The sequence below is a fragment of the Contarinia nasturtii genome, unplaced genomic scaffold (genome assembly GCF_009176525.2).
Source record: "Contarinia nasturtii isolate CC-2019 unplaced genomic scaffold, AAFC_CNas_1.1 Cnas_scaffold_1240, whole genome shotgun sequence".
Lineage (NCBI taxonomy): Eukaryota > Metazoa > Arthropoda > Insecta > Diptera > Cecidomyiidae > Contarinia > Contarinia nasturtii.
Genome location: NW_022198581.1, coordinates 4860419 through 4875414, shown reverse-complemented (window position 1 = coordinate 4875414; position 14996 = coordinate 4860419). Strand labels below are relative to the sequence as shown.

Here is a 14996-nt window from a genome sequence, read left to right as displayed (position 1 = left end):
AATGTATGTGATTTTTTCGATTATTTTTCCTTTAAATTGACAGATACAATATTTTGAATGGAAATTTCAGCAATTTTCATTGAACAAATGATTTTTAATTGGTTGAAAATTTGACATTTACATCAATCCACTGATATGATAACAAATCAACCGTCAACAGAATATTTGTACAGTTTATCATCGGAAATTATCAGCGAAGAACGTTAATTGTGAGCGATTCTTGGAAAAATCAACGAAACAAATAATAAAGGCGAAACATTTCATAAAAATTAAAAAAAAAAGAAAATCAATCATTTAGTGAATCGTGCAATGTTTTATTATTATGACATTTCATAAATGCACACATTGATTTTATGTCTCGCACAACTACATGCGTAAATCAAGCCCAAACACATGTATCATCTTGTACTGCAAACATATAGCGACGCAGTGAATGCAACAACAATAATAATAATACATTGAACCAATGTCAATATTTTCTGTCGCACTAAGACGGGAGTTGAATCGAACACACACTCACACAGAGAGAAACAGACGAACGAAAAAGAAGAAGAAGAAAAAGAGAAGAAAAAAAAACAACAACTTACGAACGTGAATCAGTGGATTTGAAAGCACAGTGAGAGCTGTACACAAAAATCGCAAGCAGACTCACTCAGAGAATATATACACAATAACAACGGGGGGAGAGATAGATACAATATACACAAAATAAAATACATATATTATTCTGATTGGGTCTGTATGTTGCAACCAAAAAAGAAAAATATCAGCAAAAGAAAAAAATAATAAATCAAAATAATTTTTTTAAATTTTGCTTACTTTATCGAATTAGACAATGTGTGATTCGATTGAATATTTAAATTAGTGACATGAATACACGGTTTAAGTGAGTGTTTATTTATAATTTTCGATTTTATTTCAATTACGAAAAATAATATGTTTTAACTTATTCAATTGGAAAATGTGGGACAATTCATCAAAATTATAGACGCAATTTTGCTAAAATAAAGTGTGAAAAGGGCTAATCATTTATATAAATTTCATTCATTTAATGATTGTGCGACACATACGAAACAAAAACGATATGTATAAGCGTTATTTGACGCATATCGTCTGTGATGAGATTTTGATAGAGCAAAACATTTCATTGATCGAGTGTGCCTTTTGGACATATCCGTGAAATTGTTTGCTTAGTATCATTATTATCGTTGTTTTTGTTTAATTTTCGTCTTCCTTATTTGTCACACAAGTCGGATGCCTTTTTTTGGGGTGTTTGCAATTTAACAGATTGTTGCACAACAACAATTGCATTGGAGAAAACAGACAAATACAGTTAGAAAGAGCGAGCGAGAAAGAGAATGAAAAAAAGAAATCAATAATTTTCATTCACAATGCAATTCGAATTCGATTTCGTGATTTTGTTCCGTGTTTGGTTAGCCTGTTATTAGTGAAACAAACAAATGACGAATTGTTAAGTGAAAAAGAAATCAATCGACCAATTTCGGGTGTTTTCACTTTCATCACTGTTTCAATGCCTTTTCTTTATTTTATTTTTTTTTTTCCACAGAGAAAATGTACAGAAGCTGTTCGAGTATTGGTGTGAGATATCACCCACAGCGATCGGCGAAAAAGTATCTGGTGTCATTGTCGAAAGCTTCCCAGAACGTTTTAAAGATCCCGAAATCATAACGAAAATCCCAGAATTTGCCTATCCATGTCAGTTTTTAAAGTAAGTGCTATTTTTCATTTACGTTCACCGCAATAGTTACGAAAATGTGGAAAGTTCTTCAAACCGTTTTGCGATCGATCTGTATTTTTGCCTTTGGCGTGTGTTGTTTTGCTATTTCGTGTGTGCTCTCATTGAAATCTCGTTTTTTTTTTTTTGTGAATTTTTGCGCAAAAAAAAAACACGCCCGTGTGTGGTATAATGTGTTGGTACATGCAACGTAATAAATGACTATATGTAAGACAATACGCAAATTACAGTACTACTATTTGTTTTTGACTTGACGGCTCCTATGTGCTCGACACTTGGTGCGAATGGTTTTTCTGTAGCTCTCGTGTGTGTGTGTTTTTTTTTCTTCTCATTTGTGTAATAGTCTTCAACCTTTTTTTTCCTTCATTTAATGAGTTATACGAACGGATAGTGTTTTCGAATTATACAAAGAGATTCTTTGTTGCATTCGTCATTCACCGAATTGGTATAAATAAAAGGTTTACAAAATCGAATGTCTTTTATATACAAAGAAACACACACACATATGTATGCATTAGTCATCGCGCGAAATTGTGGAAATGATAATAACTGGCTATTTACAATGAAGCAAAAACAGAAGAGAAAGAAGAAAAACAACAAAAGCGAATCGTAAAATGTGGTGCAAGTCAAATTGTGATTATTATTGGATTTGCGATATATTTTTTGAGCAATCAAATTCGAAAGCATAGATTGCATGGACACTGCTATCAAAAGACAGACACACACACACACACACGCGCGATTCAAACATAAATAAACCGTATAACGGAATGAAATCCCTTGTCATTTCAGTTTATATCTATTACAGTTTTGCTTTGAATAATTCATTGCACGATTCATTGCGTTATGGGCTCAATTGAACCATATGTACAATGCCGCGCGCATCAATTCATTCAATCAAAAAACTTTGTGTTTATTTTGCGGTATTTTGTTGTTGTTTGTTTATTCGGTCGATGATATTCAGGTGATTCCATTTATCGCGATGATACATGCAAATACTCAGACAGTCGCACACACATGAAATGGCTGGCAACCTTGCCCATTAATAAAATTCCTTAATCAATGTTAATGATCCTTTGATTTAAATATGGATTTTTGTTTCCGTTTTTCATTTTCTCCTCTTTATCATTTGTTTTTTGTTTTTGTTTTTTTTTTCATTCTAAATTTTGCAGTGAGTCAGTTCAAACATACTCGTTCGTATTGACAAGCACTGATTCAAAATGGAGATTTGGATTTTGTCGACACGATGCCAAAGCACAAACAGCAATGGTAATCATCACATATTTACCATGGCATGATACATTTTTGAAATTTTTAAATGTGCTCGGTGAAATGAAACGAACATCGAAGAATGATTTTCAACCATTTTTGGCCGAAGCATATGCAAAAGGCGTTCCCGAACCCGGCGCATGTTTGAAACTCTTTTACAATTCCGGTTTGAATGTAAGTCTATCAAATGCAAACAATGAATGTCCATTCAACAATTTAACATTATTCTCATTCAATTATTGCAGAGTTTTATCTTTCAACGTCCGTCACAGTTTCAATTGCCCAGCATTCCAGAGAATCATAATTTGAATTTGTATTATAATTTTGTCGATCCAAAGAATATGATTGCCGTTTTTTCGGCCATGTTGGCCGAACGACGAATCATTTTTACATCGCAGCGTTTAGATCGTTTATCGAGCAGCGTACAAGCGGCCCATGCATTTCTATATCCAATGGTTTGGCAACATATTTTCATACCAATTTTACCATTAAAAATGAAAGAGATTCTATGCGCTCCGATGCCATACTTGATCGGTGTGCCCGAAGCAGTATTGGAAACGGTAATTGTCATTCATCTTCATTGCATTCATTATAAGCTCTAAGGCAATTCCATTCACATAAATAATCATTCATTTTGTTTTTCTTTTCTTTTTTCAATTTCGCACCACGCCACATAGATGACACGAGAAGAACTGGGCGAAGTGGTCATATTGAACTGTGATAATAAATTTTTTGAATCACCATTTGATGATGTCAAAAATATGCCGGCTGAATTAGTGTCACAATTGAAGAAACAATTGAGCAATCAACATGATCACATTGGTGATCGAGTGTCAAAGATATTTCTTGGCGTATTGGTGCAATTAATCGGTGGCTATCGAGATGCGATTAAATTTAGCCAAGGCTCTAAATTGACATGGTGTCGCGAAACGTTTATCGATTCACGACCATCACATTTGCGACCATTCTTACGGAATATGCTTGAATTGCAAATTTTTCAACAATTTATCGAAGAACGTTTGGAGATGCTAAATACCGGTCTTGGATTTTCCGACGAATTTGAATTGGAAACATTGCGACATCACGAGAAACCAAGACGACGTATTAAACCATTTCTACGAAATGTTAAGGATAAAGTGAGTGCAATTGTCATTTTCCGCATCTATGGGTTTTTTAAAAAAATGCTTTTCTCCTTTTCCGTTATGTCATTTGTATTATCTATATATGCGCATTTATCATGGTGGAGAAATTCATGTATACGTTGTTGAAAATTAGTTTCGTCTCGAGGAAATGTTCTTTCCTCTTTTGCTATATTTTGGATCATTTTAACACAGACTCGTCTTTCTATTTTTCGTCATTTTATTCATATTACAGACTAATCCAGCCGTAAAATCTGCTGTGCAGTCGGTGAGTTGGGATTTCATTTTACGTCTTTTGCTTTTTATATTCTGTTTGTTATTTCATAAAATTGCATGCTATCATCGAAAACAAGAGTAACATAATTAAGTTTGCTATTTTACCTACCATTCAGTAGATATGCGTTGAATTTATACATTTTATTAGCTTAACAATATAGAGTATTCAATTATTTTTATTGAATTTAACACGAAAATAGTATAATCGATTATATATGATGTCTTATTTCAGGTGAAACAAGGTGGTCGAGGTGTAAAAACCGCATACAAAGATCTAAAATTGAAACTAAGCGAACGTACACCATCGAAAGGAAGTTCATCATCACGTTCCGTTTCGGTGGCATCCGCATCATCAGCTGGTTATCAACATCATTCAGCACCCAATTCGCCGGTATTTACAAAAAGACCACAGAGTGATTTAATTTCAATTAGTAACAGTAGCACGCATCGCAGCAAACCATCAAAAATGCTTCAAACCTCAAATTCAATGATAAACAATTCAAATTTAACAAATCATTTCAACAATAACATAACAATTAACAACAATAGCAGCAGTAGCATCAGTATCAGTAATGATGCTGCTGTTGCCATGGCGACAATGCCAACATCGACACTCGCCCAAAATGGTAATTCGAAAGCAACAATTGCCGGCAATGCCATTAGTCGTAAGAGTCCAATTACAGTTAGTTCAAGTCCGACCAGTTCGCTATCATCGACATCTGAAATGAACATTTTGCAAGAACTGCAACAACATGCCTTGTTCAAATTACCAACGGTCGATAGAAGTGTAAGTCTCCCCGAATTGACAAACAATCACACATACATTTTTGTTCGTTTTTCTTTTGTTTTTTTTTTTTTATTGTTGTTGTTATTGTTGTTTGAATCAATTTTATTCAATAATATATTAGCTATTTTTTCTTCTGTTCCTTTCTTTCATAAATTTGTGGCCCTTTGAATGTGATGCATCCTGTTTGCAATAATTATAACTTTGTTTACTTATGGGTTATGCTGGTACTTTTACGTAGCTAATAATTTTACCACTTATTTATATCTGGTTAAATTTTCTGGTTTTGCTCAAATAATTTCTTTTTTTTAGTCTCACTATCGTTTACCCTTTCATAGATGTTTTTGTTTTGCTCACATCATACATATGCGCACCACCATTTTTCTACTTTCGAATCTACCATTCCTTTCAGTTTTATTTGAAATCAAACGAACATCGAATTCAATCGCATTTTTATTAATTAGAAAATTGCATGCACCTTTCATCAAATAATATGCATTCATTTTGAAGAAACAAGAACATATGCACATCATAGCACTTTTAGATTGACATTAAACAATAGCTCTATAAAATTTTATTTTTATTTCACATACTTTTTATGTAAGTCTTTTTGTTGGTTTTGCTTTACATTTAATTGCGTAATCTGTTGGTTGATTGTTATTTTTTCGCATTTTTTTTTTTTTCATATTTCTCAGAATATTTCCAGTGTTTCTCAAGAATCTTTTAAGAAATATCTCAGATAAATTGCCCAGACATTTAAGAAAATTGAAAAAATCTTTTTCAGTTTTAAAAATTAAAATGATTTAAATATACATAATGAAAAAAATGAATATTGAAATTTCCCTTTAAAATTACCCAAAAGAATCATTTCAGAAAAGCGTTTTTTTATGTGTAAAAAATGTGAGATATTTTATTGCAATTCATTGACTTGATAAACACATGGAATATTTGATGAAACAATAAATAATTGTGTCATTATTTCCATTATATTTCCGCATATATCATCATTACTGAAAACAAACAAAATAAACCATATAGTTGAAGCCAGTAAATAGTACGGAGTATACAAGACGTTCTAGTCGCAGTGGATCGTTAGTGAATACACCCGATCATCAGCATTATAATTTGACAACGAAACCAAACGTACCAGTTGGATCGGACGATGTTGGTGAATCATCGAACTATTATCTTGAAGCGCGAAATGATTCATCGGCTTCGAATAGTACATCGAATAGTTTTGATGTGCCGCCGGATGTATTGCCACCGGTACCGCCACGCATAACAAACCCACCGCCGCGCAGTAATCGCATTGCGACTAGTGAACATTTAATTATTATTGATACCGATGATCATACCGATGCAGCACCGGTGCCAGTTGCACGTACCAAAACCAAAAGCGCCACTGTTGCCGCCGCCGTCAACACATCATCATCCCAATCGCATGCAAACTATCGAATTGGTTTCGAAAATAATTTTGTACAAAATATAAATTCGTTGAATTTACAGAATAAGAATAATGTCAACCGAAGTACATCATTAATCGAACCCCCACCGCCGCCAAGATCACAAATTCACAAATTGAACACGACCAATGAATCGAAAACGTCCGAGGTATGCCGGATTTTTTTGATCACTTTCACTTTTTTTCTCTCGTTCCCTTTCTCATTTGTATATAATATAAGTTTTTCATGCTTTTTTCGTTTCTTTTAATGAATATTTTATTTTTCATTTGGCTTTTTTATGTGGCTGTGTGTGTCAAGTAAAATTTTGATGAAAACAAAATTTTCTTGAAGAGGTGTTTGATTGACTTCTTTTTAAGTACAAATCAAAAATAATACGCATGGTTGATGCTCTCTCTCTCTCTCTACATTTTTCCATACACAGGCAAAATCCGAATTATTAACGGATCTTATTGAATTGGATTCAAGAGAGGCATCATTTGAGGTGGACGATTTTGATCCGTTGAATCAGAATGCCAAACAAATACCGGCCGTACCGAAGAGATCGACAGTGATTTTACCACAAATTCCATCGTCAATGCCACCATCGAAAGGCGTAGCTCAACCGACCCCACCACCACCACCACCACAAAGTCGGTCACAAGCATTCAGCAATCCAATGTATCCGTATTTTATACCAAGCTACATGCAAAAAGCTGCGATTCCCGCAAATACGATGAATAATACAAAAATTGACGATGACATTGAATTGTTGCGGAAATATGGCTTGGACCGTTTCAAATTGAATTCAAAATCAACGGTGTCATCAAATGACACAATTAATACATTTACAACGCTGGCAAGTGGCAATCCAAATGCGAATCGTACAAATGGCACGAATGGTTTACAATTGAATGGAGGTGATTTACAGCCAAAAACCAATAAAAATTGGACTACATTTGAGTGAATTCATGTTCAACACATTTTTCGAATTGAAAGTGCAAAAAAAGACGAATTGTATCATATTTAAAAAAAAAAGAAAAACAGCCACTTATAATGCATCGTTAATAGTAAATGGGACACATTTCTTATGATTAGCGATGTGTCTTTTTCACTATTCACTATTTATTTTAAGAAACAACTAGACTCACTATGTTTGCAATTATAAATTTTGAAATGAATTTGCTTACAAGAATATAAAAAACAAAAGACGCTGTAAAAAAAACAAATTTTCTTATTTTGTGTGTTGTAAATTATTGAGATGTATATGCTTATTATTTTAGTATTTAGTTAGCGACATTTCTTTTTCAAGAATTTAAGAAAGAGATAAAAACCGATTGCTTGATATTGAAAAATAAAAAAATAAAAAACATAATTGATATATGTAAACTTGGACATAGTTCCGAGTATAAAAAACAATGTCAAATTGTATGATTGCAATTTAGCTTATTAGAGAAAAAAAATCAATATTCGAAATTACTCGTGTTTTTTTCAAAGTCTAAAATGCGTTGAGCGCCCTCGGGATATTTTTTAAAGAAAAGAAACAAAAATGATTAATTCGATTTTGATTGCAAATAAAAAAAATGGGATTCCGTGCTTTTTCACGAATTTAATCGAATATTGCAAATATATATATATTTTAAATTAAGACATGCGGATGGAAGGATTTGATTGTTTGGATTATTACGTTGAATTTTTTTCTGTTCGCGATACCTTTTTTTGTTCGTTATTTGAGTGCGGATTTGACTAGAAAATCGATTGATTTTTTTTTTTATATTTTACTACAAATGAAAAACACGAAAATAAAACCACTTAGCAATTGGTTGAACAGGATTTTTTTTTGTGATGGTATTGAAAAGATGTTTTGAGCTTACACCGTCGGGATGAAAATATTTAAAAGAATTTCTATTTTGAAATATAAATGTGTATATTCAATACATGGGTTTTCTTTCTTTTATTTCTAATTTCTATTACAGTTTTCGTATATATATTTTTTTAATTCAAAAAAAAAAAACAATATTTTTCATTCAATATATTTTGCGAGACTACAATTAACCTAAATTTCAATTTATTCTTTCGATGCTTGTTCTGGATTTTCAACGGATTTCAATGCATCATTTCCAACCAAATTGGTAATTTTTTTAATTTGTTTTGAATCCAATGTGAATGATTTTATTATTTTTCGGCCATATTCAATTTGATCACCGACGCCATGTTCAACGGCATAAGCTAAACATTTGATGGCTTTATTTGGTTCTTTTTGTACAATGCAACTGTCCAAATAAAGTTGCAATGAATTATCCGTAAGATGTCCAATAATGCGATTATCCTTGTCTTCCTCTAAGCATTGATCAACAACAATGGTTGCATTATGGTGATTTTTGGCACGTAAAAGTAAAATGATAATGTTCGCGAGACGTTTGGCTGGTATCAAATCTTTATTATAACGTTCTGCAAGCTCATTGCCCGTTGATTGTCGATAAATATCCCATGCAATGTTTGAAAATTCTTCGGACAATGCGGTATGTTCTTCGACACCGTCAACTAGTCGATTTGACTCCATCACAGCCAACACAATGTCATGAAGTTTTGCATTTCTTACAACACCTGACAATTTAATATGTTGCCAAAATTTCGGTATATGTTGAATTAGTCCGTTTAAATTTATATTGTTGAACACTTCTTCGGCAAGACTTACATCGATTCCATGTGTTTCTGGCACCAATTGATCATAAACATTGATAAATTCGGTGAATGTTTCATTTTTCAAAATTGTATGTAATAAGTCACGATAATAAAGTGATTCGTGATATGAATTGCCCAAAAACTTGATGTTATCCGAATGGGTGACAATATTATCGATGCGTCGTGCAAGTGAACCACAATTTTTCATTCGAAATCTGCAAACGTTCATGGCTTTCGTGAAAAATGTTAAATCATTTTTACTGTGCGCCACCAAATTTGGATTTCGTTCAAGCCGATCGACAATATCATTCAAAAATGTACCATCAACTGTCTGCTTACCATGATATATATCCAATAAGTAAATATACGTTTCGAGTGACGGTTCAATATTGAGCGCCAAAAATTCACCCATAATTTGTGACGTTTGCATTTGAAGGTATGTTATATTTTTGTTAAATTTTAACGTTTCCAAGCATGCATTTAGCGTATGAACATTTGGTTTAATTTGCTTTTCATTTAATTCGGTTAAAATTTTTAGAATCTCATCATAACGCTTATCGTTTGGCTGATGACGATGAGTGAAGCCACGAATATGTGCATTGTACGTTGCCAAATCCAATGGAATTTGATTTTCATTAGCCTCAATGAATAATTGACTGGCATGCTCACTTTGATTATATTTGTATAATCCACGAATCATTGCATTGTATGCGGCCGGTGTTTTTGGTTCAATGCTATTGTACACTTGATCGACCACACCACTTTTTTTCCATGGACTATGTACTGGATTGTTGCGTTTTTCAAATTCAGCTATAGCTCGTTCTTCATACATATCGAATGGAAGGGGATTTTCTTGATTGAAAAAGCACAGACATTCAAGCAGACTCTGTTTCAATTCGTCTGTGATGGTAATATTTTTCTCCACCAATAAATTATAAATTGTAATGGCATCGCTCACATTTATCGTATCAATCGCCTTTTCTAAATCTTTTACATTCACTTCACTGTCTTGGGTGAATATTGTCTTTGGCATAAATGCTTCGATTTGTGGTTGTGCATCCTTTCCCTAGAATAATAACCATACAAATTAAGAAATGTTCGCAATTTAACATAAGATCGATTTATATTATCTTCTTACATTGAAGTATTCAGAGTGTTGTTCCACAAACCACTTTGCAGTTCGTTTGCCGGATTCTTGTGATAAAGCATATTTCTCTCGCATTGTGTATGATACTGGTGTAAGATACGGATCATCATGAAATTTGTAATGCGATGATGTTGGATCTCTTCCAACAGTTTTTGACAGAGTATACAGTAAATCAGTGGGCGAACGATTGATCTTCTTGGGAATCACAATGCATTGATTATCGTTGCCACTTGATTCGCTCGTTTGTACAGCGGCCACCGTTGATTGTCTTACAAATAAATTCTGAATGATTCTCGGTTGTCCATTGCATTTCAATTGACTGATTCGTAACATTCTGTCCACAATTTACACACCCACTTCACTGATCAATCAAAGTCGGAAATAATATATGTTTTTTGCAGATTGAATTGAGTTTTGGTTAGAAATTACATATACATGAACCACATTGACAGCTTCACAAAGTCACAAATCGTACAATTCGAATTTAGGTTAGGTTACATGACTTTTTCTATCTTGTCTTAATAAAATAAAAACCACTCACGCCATCTGTTGGCGTTCAAATTAATTTACCATTTTTCTCATGTGGTTGCTTTTATTTAAAAAACAAATGCCCTATATACAATTTTTTTTGTATTACAATATAATATCTAAAAGAAATGGCACGCGTAAAGTGTATGTGGGTGTATGTGGGTGTGATGTATCTTAAATTTTTCCCGTATCTTGTAAACGAAGTAATGCATTGGTCAGATTATTCATGGCTTCAACTTTAACCTTTTCCACGCGCTCTTGCAGCATAATGGCCATTTTTTGGAAATTCATTCGATCTTTGTGACGTTCATCCTCTTTGTCCATTCGCTTTCGTTCCAATTCTAATTTTTGTTCAAAATATGTCTTCCACCAGCATTCGTCATATGTAGTTGTTACATTTTGTGCAGCGATAAATGAATTGTCATTATTCAAAATGCTGCTATCGTCGGCTTCTTGACGTTTTCGTTTTTTTGTTCGTGGCGATGGACGATATTCTGGATCTGATTCTGGTGAAAGACTCTCTCTATTTTTATATATTAATAGAATTTTTATGTCAATTTCAATTGCAAACGTATTTTTTGTTTGTCATATTTTCTAACATACCTATATGAAGTGTCAGCCGTTTTTCGTTTGGACATGCCATTTTGTTTCGGCGGCTGAACAGGCTCCGTTTCACTATAGTCTAATGAATTTTCATCGGCAATTTTCTTATTCCGGAATATTGCGTGCATATCCTCGAAAAATTCCCAATTAACTGAGCTTGGGTCACGTTCCGTATTTTTCTGATATGTAATAGTAATATTATGCCATTTTTTGGACACTTTTTCCGATGTAAAATCGTAACCAGCCTCTCGCATTTTATGCGATATTTCCAGCCATAGCTGACTTTTGCGGGCACCACTTTGATCAAACTCAGCATCACGTTCGCCACGTAATTTAATCAAATATCTTGTTGCATCCGTTGTCCAACAAAATGGTGGTCGTACCGCTGAATCCGTATAGCCTATATGCAAATTGATTTTGTGATGTTAAAAAGAGTACTTCTCCCATTTTCTTTGGAAAATCATAGTTGTTTTGAATTTCATTTAACTTACTGTTTTCGTCATCAACAAGCAATGGTTCCAGTAAATCGGAATGATAGTTGCCTTCAGCTTTGGCTATTTTAACGCCAAACGATCTAAACTTTATTTCGTCTAAAGCGAAAAAATTCAATTGATAAGTAAAGTTTGGATGTTGTTGTTTTTTTTTTTTTTAACAGAATGCCATGGATACCTTTGTTATCTTCTAATTCATAGTCTTCGTCATCGTCATACTCTTCGATATGTTCATCGTATTCATCACTACGTCGTCTTGATTTTGATGATGTTTCATGTTTGCTGCGACGTTTTTGTGAGGCTGGTAGCGCATCCAATTCGGCTAATGACAATGGCTTAGCCGTTTTAATGAGGATCTTACGTGTCGAGTAGTCAAGAATTTGATTTGGAAAATGTATTTCGCATACATAGTAATTATTAATAGTGATGTCACCGATATCGACACGCCTCGACAAATCGGGCCTTTCACAAATCTCAAGCCATTCTTTCGACCTGTGTACGCGTACATAGAGAAAGATGAAATGAATTTTTGAATTTAATTGAAATTGATAGTGGGCTCACCTTGATAGCTCTTTTGGAAATCGAAAAAAACTCATATTTGGACATCGCTGATGATTATTATTACATCCTGTCATTGAGCATTGTTTTCCTTTGCGTCCACTGATCGGCATATCGCTGGAATCATCCAACGAATATTGATTCATTTTGACCTTTGGTAACCTTCAGCGATAAAAGAAACGAAATGTTGACCTATAAATTCTATGCGCTAAATCATTAAATAAAAGAAAAAATTCATTGATTATTTGCTTTTGTGGAAAAATGATTAATTTTGCGAATTTTTTTAATTTTTCATGTTTTTATTTTTATTTTAAACGAATACGAATTTCCAGCTGTCTATATATAAATCAAAGTAAAAAGTAATACCAAAAAAAAAGTGACAGCGAACCACATGGTCTCTGAGTTCAATTATGAATATCATCTGTTTTAATCATACGAACATTTGTAAGAAGAATTTTGGTCAAATAAATTATGACATAATTACAGATACATCAAGGAAACAAAATAATTCATCGATAAATGCTCGACATAGTTTAACAAAGAAATTTAAGTTTGTGTGTGATGTGTTTGTTCTGCCGGCAGTAAAAGAAAATTCATTTTTTGTGTGTTATTGTTTTTGAAGCAACACTCAGTACGCATGCGATCTATCTAATTTACCCAATGTGCATCATTGAATGAGCATGGAAAATGTTTCCCTCAAAAATATCTAGGATATCTCAGACTTTTACTTAATTCTATTTTCTCTTGACGTTCTGTGAATAATATTTTAACAATTTTTATAGAAAAAAAATGACTTGCCCTATTTATTCAATGAATTCGAATTTATTGATGGAAAAAAATGAATACATCAAATGTGTCAGTTTGAATGTAAGTCCCAGCGGAAACCAAAACTGTGATATGAATGAAAACCAATGTAAACACACATGATTTTAAAGTTTGTTTTTAAATTTATAGCAATACTGCTGTTTATCATTTATCATTTGCAAAAAAAGAAAGACTACGACAAAATGATACAATGGCAATTGAGTCAGAGAATCACTGAGCTAGAATTCTTTGGCGCTCGGTAGACTAAACCCTCGTATCGGTGTTGTTTAAATAGAGCAAATATGCATCAAACATACATTCGTAGTTGTTTAGATATTTGGTCGTACCATACACAATGCCTAATATAGTAAGTGACTTGCTTTCATATTCTCCTTTACTCTCTCTTTCTCTCTCTCTTGTTATCTCTCTCTCTCTCTCTCTCAACGAACCGTGTATAGCTATATGTGTAGGAGAAAAGACGTGCGAAAACATTGATGCAGAATTTGTGGTGATACTCTACTAAGTAATAGCACGCGTCTCTGTCTGTTTCTACTGTTCGTCGTATGCAATTCTTGAAGTAATTCTTCGCTTCAATTTTTGCAAGGTTTTTTATTATTGTTGTTGTTGTCATAAATGATATTAGTTACGTATATTGTTGTTCGTATTTTCTACTTTCTTTGTTCAGTTCATTTATATTGATCGCACATCTGTGACTTTCAAATACCCCTCGACAAAAGTATCAGATTTTTTTTTAATGTTAATTATTTGTTAAGAATATCGACGATAAATTTCGTAATTAATTTAAACAATTTAATGAATTGAAATAAAATTATACTAAACTATTTCTTAATTTATAAATTCCAATCGAATGTAAATTGATCAAGTTACCTATGATAGGTGACTCCGAGGAACGGCGTCCAAGCGTTCTACGTATGTGTGATTATAGGGAAACTAATTGTTGATGAATTTTATGGATAGAAACTTCGTTGACTCCGTGCTCATCAAATTGCCAATAGCAACTAGCTTCGCTAAGTTACCAACCGAGAATTCTTGAAATAAAAATTCTGAACTCTCCGTCCGCTTAACGCACATACACTTACAAGCACACATACATACCCGCCAAGCGTGTTCACCTATAAAAAACAAAACAAAAAAAAAAAATAAACCGACTACCGACTGACTGGCTGAGAGAGAGATACCAAAGCTCAACTCACAATATGTGTGGCACGAATCACTGGAAAGTAAGGAAGGCAGAGAGAAAAGAGAGAGATAGAGAGAAAGAGTACGAAGAGAGATAGAGAGAGAGCGAAAGGAAAAAATAAAAGGAACCATAATACATTATCTACATCAGGCGAACGCTATACGCGTTGTGTGCCTCGTATCTCTGTGTGCAGTTTTGAACACTAGAGCGAGAGACATGAACTCAAAATCCACATTTGAACCTTCGTTCCTTTCGGCTGCATGTACCGAACGTCTATGGTATATGCGTTGTATGCATACTTTACATACACATTGTA

General features: G+C 33.4%; 3 protein-coding genes across 10 annotated transcripts; 1 reads left to right on the top strand and 2 right to left on the bottom strand.

Annotated features, from left to right (window-relative positions):
* Positions 1–210: 210 nt before the first annotated feature.
* Positions 211–8276, top strand: LOC116345160 (DENN domain-containing protein 1A). Of its 6 annotated transcripts, XM_031774297.1 has the most exons (10): positions 213–735; positions 833–886; positions 1568–1729; positions 2929–3199; positions 3271–3585; positions 3703–4161; positions 4400–4432; positions 4673–5227; positions 6263–6835; positions 7109–8276. In XM_031774297.1, the coding sequence occupies exons 2-10, from the start codon at positions 870–872 to the stop codon at positions 7628–7630; spliced, it is 2907 nt and encodes a 968-aa protein (XP_031630157.1). In that variant the 5' UTR covers positions 213–735; positions 833–869; the 3' UTR covers positions 7631–8276. The 6 variants fall into 6 exon arrangements, with proteins under 6 accessions (XP_031630161.1, XP_031630160.1, XP_031630158.1 ...); XM_031774296.1 differs by having other exon boundaries at positions 213–886; XM_031774299.1 differs by having other exon boundaries at positions 214–886; positions 4673–4831.
* A 387-nt stretch (positions 8277–8663) lies between these two features.
* Positions 8664–10954, bottom strand: LOC116345212 (protein PTCD3 homolog, mitochondrial). Its single transcript, XM_031774405.1, has 2 exons — positions 10487–10954; positions 8664–10414 (listed from the first exon to the last, which is right to left on the bottom strand). Exons 1-2 carry the CDS (start codon positions 10826–10828, stop codon positions 8732–8734), a joined length of 2025 nt encoding a protein of 674 aa, XP_031630265.1. The 5' UTR covers positions 10829–10954; the 3' UTR covers positions 8664–8731.
* Positions 10955–11056: 102 nt separating this feature from the next.
* On the bottom strand, positions 11057–14601 carry LOC116345213. Of its 3 annotated transcripts, none has more exons than XM_031774409.1 (6): positions 14368–14601; positions 12679–12837; positions 12296–12609; positions 12118–12216; positions 11627–12026; positions 11057–11546 (listed from the first exon to the last, which is right to left on the bottom strand). In XM_031774409.1, the coding sequence occupies exons 2-6, from the start codon at positions 12819–12821 to the stop codon at positions 11198–11200; spliced, it is 1305 nt and encodes a 434-aa protein (XP_031630269.1). In that variant the 5' UTR covers positions 12822–12837; positions 14368–14601; the 3' UTR covers positions 11057–11197. The 3 variants fall into 3 exon arrangements, with proteins under 3 accessions (XP_031630269.1, XP_031630266.1, XP_031630268.1); XM_031774406.1 differs by having other exon boundaries at positions 12679–12883; positions 14368–14600; XM_031774408.1 differs by lacking the exon at positions 14368–14601 and adding an exon at positions 13474–13686 and having other exon boundaries at positions 12679–12883.
* Between the last annotated feature and the right edge of the window lie 395 nt (positions 14602–14996).

Coding starts and splice junctions, on each gene's coding strand:
- LOC116345212 (XM_031774405.1), bottom strand. CDS start 10,828: ATGTTACGAATCAGTCAATTGAAATGCAATGGACAACCGAGAATCATT. Junction 10,415..10,486: donor AACACTCTGAATACTTCAAT/GTAAGAAGATAA, acceptor TTATTATTCTAG/GGAAAGGATGCACAACCACA.
- LOC116345213 (XM_031774409.1), bottom strand. CDS start 12,821: ATGAATCAATATTCGTTGGATGATTCCAGCGATATGCCGATCAGTGGA. Junction 12,027..12,117: donor GCTTGTTGATGACGAAAACA/GTAAGTTAAATG, acceptor ATTTGCATATAG/GCTATACGGATTCAGCGGTA. Junction 11,547..11,626: donor ACGGCTGACACTTCATATAG/GTATGTTAGAAA, acceptor ATATAAAAATAG/AGAGAGTCTTTCACCAGAAT.
- LOC116345160 (XM_031774297.1), top strand. Junction 3,200..3,270: donor TTTACAATTCCGGTTTGAAT/GTAAGTCTATCA, acceptor CAATTATTGCAG/AGTTTTATCTTTCAACGTCC. Junction 4,162..4,399: donor TACGAAATGTTAAGGATAAA/GTGAGTGCAATT, acceptor TTCATATTACAG/ACTAATCCAGCCGTAAAATC.